Source organism: Plasmodium cynomolgi, chromosome 6, assembly GCF_000321355.1.
Source record: "Plasmodium cynomolgi strain B DNA, chromosome 6, whole genome shotgun sequence".
NCBI lineage: Eukaryota > Apicomplexa > Aconoidasida > Haemosporida > Plasmodiidae > Plasmodium > Plasmodium cynomolgi.
Window position 1 is genome coordinate 232,730 of NC_020399.1, and position 6,348 is coordinate 239,077.

At 53.2% G+C, this 6,348-nt stretch overlaps 2 protein-coding genes across 2 annotated transcripts; both read right to left on the minus strand.

Moving 5' to 3' along the window:
- Window positions 1–24: 24 nt before the first annotated feature.
- On the minus strand, window positions 25–1,421 carry PCYB_061520 (ADP-ribosylation factor; the record flags this gene model as incomplete). The annotated part of the gene is made up of 5 exons (XM_004221319.1): window positions 1,269–1,421; window positions 934–1,004; window positions 671–758; window positions 319–469; window positions 25–110 (listed from the first exon to the last, which is right to left on the minus strand). Coding segments are annotated over exons 1-5 (543 nt in total), but the record flags the coding sequence as incomplete, so codon positions are not given.
- Window positions 1,422–4,362: 2,941 nt separating this feature from the next.
- Window positions 4,363–6,146, minus strand: PCYB_061530 (hypothetical protein; the record flags this gene model as incomplete). Its single annotated transcript, XM_004221320.1, has 4 exons — window positions 4,363–4,413; window positions 4,611–5,108; window positions 5,432–5,664; window positions 5,875–6,146. Coding segments are annotated over 4 exons (1,054 nt in total), but the record flags the coding sequence as incomplete, so codon positions are not given.
- Window positions 6,147–6,348: the final 202 nt, after the last annotated feature.

Sequence of the window (6,348 nt, forward strand, 5' to 3'; positions counted from 1 at the left end):
GCTGGGGTACCCCCACGGTTCTTCACTTTGAATTATTTAAATGCGTGGTGAGCCAATCGAATCCCTCGTAGAGTCCGTCGCCCCTCGTTGCGCACGTGGATTGAATGAACCTGCAAAGGGGGGGAAAGGGTACGCAGGTCAGCGGTGCGTAGGTCAGCAATGCGTTGGTCAGTGGTGCATAAATCAGCAATGCGTTGATCAACGGTGCGTGGATCTCCTGTAGGCCGATATGGGTGGCGCCCCGGCCGGCTTCACGCGTGGCTGCAAGGCCGCCTCCCCCAACCATTACACACGAGACGCGTCACGTTGCTCACGTACCAGTTCCTCTCCCGGATCGTGTTCAGGTGCAGCTTCTCCGTCACTTCGGCCGCAGACATGGCATTCGGCAAATCCTGCTTGTTCGCAAACACCAGGATTATGGCATCCTTCAGTTCTTCCTCGTTGATCATCCTGTGTAGTTCTTCTCTCGCTGCGGGGGGTGGAAAGTGAAAGGAGAGGGACGAGGGGGGATAAAGCAACTCCAAAAAAAAAGGGGGCGAATGCATTGATGCCAGCAAGCGATTGGGCGTGCCATCCCCCGCTCTGCTTTGCAACTCTGCTCTGCTACTCTGCTGCTCTGCTTTGCCGCTCCGCTTTGCCGCTTCTCATCGCACCGTTTGGCCAAACTTACCGTCGTCAATTCTCTCCCGGTCATTACTGTCCACGACGAAAATTAACCCATCCGTGTTGGAATAGTAGTGTCTCCACAAGGGTCTTATCTGCACGGGGAAAAAAAAGTCACTCAACGTGGATGGGGCCGGACCACCTAACTTCGTGCACGCACATGCATAGGAACATACACACACGTATACACACACACACAGTTCTGGCTCGGGAACGGTCCGAGCAAACGGGGGGATATACACCCCCTGTCCCATTTCACCAAACAGATACCTTATCCTGTCCTCCGACGTCCCACACCGTGAAGGAGATGTTCCGAAATTCCACCGTTTCGACGTTGAAGCCTGGGGGGGGTAGAAGAGGTGGGAAAACGGATGTGATGGTCTGAGTGAATGGAAGACGGGAATAAGTAGCCACAAAACGGATGTGATGGTCTGAGTGAATGAAAGAAAGGAATAAGTAGCCACAAAACGGATGTGATGGTCTGAGTGAATGGAAGAAAGGAATAAGTAGCCACAGAACGGAGCGATGCACCCAGGTGACAGGGAAGTTAATCGCCCTGTTAGCTGCCACCTCTACCCACTGGGGGAAGGGGAAGGGCTCCCTACCTATCGTCGGGATAGTCGTGACAACCTCGCCCAACTTAACCTTGTACAGGATGGTAGTCTTCCCCGCTGCGTCCAAGCCTACCATCAAAATTCGAACGTCCTTTTTCTGAAAGAGGCGATTAAATAATCTACTAACGAAGAGCCCCATATTGTCTGAAAAGGGGAGAGGAGAAGAAACAGAATAGAGATGCAAGAGGTAGGGTACACCTCGCTTACTCGTCGGTAGCAGTACCACCTGGTCGGTCCATTGCTCCACGTGGGATGATTAAACGCAGAGGGGAACAAGCAAGCGATTGGGACATGCCCCTTCCCCTTTGCACATACAACTCAAAGATGATACGCCTCACGGGCGCGCGCGTCCACATAGCTTCGAACATCGAGCTTCTAGCTGCGACCTTCTAGCTTCGATCTTCTAGCTGCGATATTCTAGCTGCGATCTTCTAGCTGCGAGCCTTACCTGGTCAATGGCACGATCGGTTCTTCTCCCTTCAGAAGTTATTAAAATCTACTACCTTTTCAAAAAAAAAAGGGCTTCACTAACCGTTGGGCTAAGTTACTCATATAAACTGCGAACGTCACGCGAGGTGTAAAAAAAAAAGAAACAAAAAAAAAAGCATAAGTACACGGGCTGAATGCACAAAGGGGAACAACGCAATGTCATGCAATCAGTCGGTCGGTCGGTCAGTCCGTCAGTCAGTCCGTCAATCAATCGGTCAATCGGTCAGTCAATCGCTCGGTCAATCGCTCGGTCAATCGCTCGGTCAATCGCTCGGTCAATCGCTCGGTCAATCAGTCGGTCAATCGCTCGGTGGTCCCCTGCCGCGCTGGTCGGTTAATAGTCCTGTCGATCGTTCATTCGTTTGGTGACTCCGCTCAAGCATGCGCATGGATTAGGAGTTTACTCACGTGCATATATCAGCATGCATACGATGGCGCGAGAGAGCAAATGGGGGGAACGTCTGTGTGGCGTCAATTTTCTTCCAAATGCGTTTGGCTGAAAAAAAAAAAAAAGGGGGAGAAAGCGCCCGTAAGAGTGCGCCGTGTATATATATGCCCATAAAACAAGTACCCTGTGTCACTCACTCAAGCGGGTCACTCTTACTCGGGCGCGCCGCTCACGCGGGGATACGGCGTTCACCCGAGCAGTATTTATTTGCGTGTCCGCAGGAGTGCCGTTTAGCGATGGAGTCCCCTCGCTCCGCTTCCACGCACCCGTGGCGCCTAGCGCATGGCACACAGCACATGGCGTATGCATAACACTTTATACGTTCGCAACGCTTTGTAACTCATGCGAAGGAATTCGCGGAGGCCAAAAGTGACGCTCGCCCTCGCCTGCGATTACCTGTGTTTGCCCAGGGGATGGCGATAAGGGGATGACGACAATGGGGAGCGGCGACTGGTAAGCGGCGACTGGTGAGCAGCGACTGCTGGGCGGTGACTGCTGGGCGGCGACTGCTGGGCGGTGACTGCTGGGCGGCGACTGCTGGGCGGTGACTGCTGGGCGGCGACTGCTGGACGGTGACTGCTGGGCGGCGACTGCTGAATGGCACTTGTGACGATACGGCGACGCAATCGGCGAGGGGTGGAAGCAGAAGCAGAGCATTTATTTTCGTAATTTTTTTTCCCTGCTGGCAACCAAACTTCGCCGAGTTTTTTTCCCGCGAACATATCCGTACCAGGGTGTGCTGCGTGTGCCGGGCGAGGGAGATGAAAAAAAAAACGGGCCGCAGGAATGGGCACAAGAAAAAAAGCAAAAAAAAGGTATAAAAACGGTGAGGATGACAACAAAAAGGCGAACGGATGGCCGAACGGATGGCCGAACGGATGGCCAACCGAATGACTAACCGAATGGCCCACCGAATGGCCCACCGAATGACCAACCGAATGACCAACCGAATGGCCAGCCAAATGATCAAACGCGCGTGGTATGGGCGGATGGTTGGGGGGAAAGGCGAAATTGAAAGGAAGATCGCCGTGACGTAAACTAAAACGCGTTGCACAAGTGAAGTAACACGCTTCCGATTTTTGCTCCTTTGTATTTGTTGCCTACTCGTGTACGCATTGGGGGGTCATAACTTTTTTTTTTCCTTTTTTTCCCATCCGTGTGTTACCCTCTTGTCGTGTTAAACGTCACTGTTCAGGCCGATTAAGAAGGACACACATTTGAGCATATTGGTCATATGCGGGGGGGATACATGTGTAAAGTGAATTTTTTTTTTTTTTTCTTTCCTTTGCTTCCTCCTTTTCGCTCACCACATCCGTTGCAACAGTGTGCAAAGGGGCCTGTGCACTGCTGGCATACCTTCGAAGTGACGAGTGGAGACAGGGGAACGAACCGGGGGGGAGACTTAACCCGCACGTCATTGTAACACTGTAGGTGTGTGTACACTGTTGAACTTACGCAACACACATGTGTAGCCTCGTACGGGACACACTTCCCCTTCAGTCAGGGAAAGGAACTCTCCCCAAGGATGTTGCAAATCTGCCAGAACATGTGCAGGTAAAAAAATATACAATAGGATAGGAGTGGTACGACCTGTTCCACGTATCACTGCACAGTTAAAACGTGCGGAAGGAAATGGCAGTTGTCGTCAGTGTAGCGGCAAGCCGTTGAGAGCTTCCCATCAATGCCGCGCTAATCTGCTAGACGTACCTCCTTCTGGTGGGGCATGCGTCGGCATGAGTCGGCATGAGTCTCCCTACCGCAGAGCTGTGTGTATGTACATGCGGTGGTGGATTGCTCGAACGGTTTATGCGAATGGGAGAGGGGAGGGTGACGGGAGAGAGTTACCTTGGCCGGTCATCCCCCCCCTCGAAGAAACGAAACAAAGAATAATCCGTCGCGGCGGCGATCGCAAAGAGTTCTCGTTTGACATGAAAAAAAAAAAAGCGAGGAGCAGTGGAGCAAAGGGTAGTGGAGCAAAGGGCAGTGGAGCAAAAAGCAGTGGAGCAAAGGGCAGTGGAGCAAAAAGCGGTGGAGCAAAAAGCAGTTACGTCCCGTGGAGGCACCCGTGGGCGACGTGGCAAGTCCCCTCCTAAGCGTGGGGCCGCTAAAAATCGTAACGGCGATTCTCCTTCATCTTCCGCTGCTCACGGAGCATAATGAGGTGTTCCTCGTGGATGACGTCTCTGAAGTCCTCGATGCCTGCGCGTGTGCGGGGGGGGGGTGATTGCGCCATGTAGCGATGTAGCGATGTAGCGAGTGGAGAAGTGGAGGAGTGCGCAATTGGCGAACCGCTTCGACGAACCGCTATCGACGAACCGCTACTGGCGAATCGCTTCGACGAACCGCTAGCCGCACCGCTAGCCGCATCCGTGTGCAACGCGGAGAGGGAGCCTTACCCTCCTCGAAGGCCTTGATAACCGCCAGGCGAGTAGGCACGTGCACGTTCTGGTGAACCATCTTTCGAAGTTCCTTATTCTCCGGAGTAAGTGCACACAGATTCTCCCATTCGAGATTCACATCATACACATAATAGTTGTACCTGTCATTAAAAACACACTCGGTCATCATCTCCATCATGGTGTATTCATCGTAACGAGGAAATAATCCAGGTGCACACTCTCCTCCGTACTTCTCCTGCAACAGCTTATTCTCCTTTAGTATTTTACACTTAGTCCAAAAAGGGGATGGTAGTCTATACTGTAGAGTCCTCCCTCTCGCGTAAAAAATTTTTATTTGAGTGTGTATGTTGGCTTGTAAGAAAATCTCGAAAAGGGGCATCTTTACGTCCATCTTTAGGTTCACAATTTGCATCTTATGTCCAAATTTTTTCTTTACTTTGCTGATTAGACTCTCCATTTTATCCTTGTCTCCCTCCATCAGTTTGCAGTACGGGCCTGCGGCGGTTAAGAAGTGAAGCGGTGGTGAGAAGTGAAGCGGTGGTGAGGAAGCGGTGGTGAGGAAGCGGTGGTGAGGAAGCGGTGGTGAGGAAGCGGTGGTGAGGAAGCGGTGGTGAGGAAGCGGCGGTGAGGAGGCGGCGGTGAGGAGGAGGCGGCGGTTTGGACGCGGCGGTTTGGACGCCGTGGTGCACAATCGATGCCGTCTCAGAATCGCAGTGGTGTGCACGCCCACAGCCGCAGCCAACCTCGCCAACCTCGCCAACCTGGCCAGCCTCGCCAAGCAGGCCACGTTCGTTGCTGCGCTACATGCGCTAGCTTACCCAGCTTGGGCGTCACGAAATACAGCACGTTCTTCTCTTTGTTCATCTGTGCCTCATAGTTGCAGTGGTTGATTAGGCGCGTCTGTCGCATGATATCCAACACCTTCTGCCTGCTCTCGTGCGTGAGCGTGTAGTCGTCCGCGCCCCGCTGCTCGTCCTCTGCCTTGTTTCTAATTTCCTCCTTCATCAGGAGCTCCTCCCACGTCTCCACGGGGGGCAGCGGCGGGATGTACCTGCGGGGAAGCGGAAAAGCGGTAAAGCGGTGAAGCGGTAAAGCGGTAAAGCGGTAAAGCGGTAAAGCGGCGGTATAGCGGCGGCAACGCGGCGGAAAAGCGGTCACGTGGTGGCAACGCGGCGGCAACGCGGCGAAGTGGCGCCTTCGTCATGGCGGCCTCTCCTTCTTCGCCACAATAGAGCCACTTAGCCCATTCCCGCGGACGTACTCATCCGTGTAGTATTTATAATCGTCCAGTTCCTCCGTAGACTTCAAAACGGTGATAGGTCTATGCAAAGCCCTCCCCACCCTAGGGACTGGGACCTTCTTCCTACCTCCCCAGGGGTGAACTAACACTTGGAGATCCCTCTGCAATGTGAAGCTGCGAACGAAGGGCACCTTCACCGTCAACACAAAAACTAGCAGAAACCACAGGAGCTGACGTAGAGCTCGCGGCACGGGGGGCATCTGCGAGGCTTCACATTTGTGGCTATGTAGCATTTGTTCGAACGGGGGGCGCGCACAGAGGTCTCTGCACACATGGTGATGCGAGGCGTGTCAAGGTGAGGCAGCGGAAAAGGGAAGTTGGCTTTGTTCGCCGCGAGCAGTAGCAAGCATCGTTGTAAATACCACAGGACTGACAAGGTACACACCTTTTTTCGCCAACGTCCAAAAGGGGGCAGAAGAAAAAAAAAAAAANANA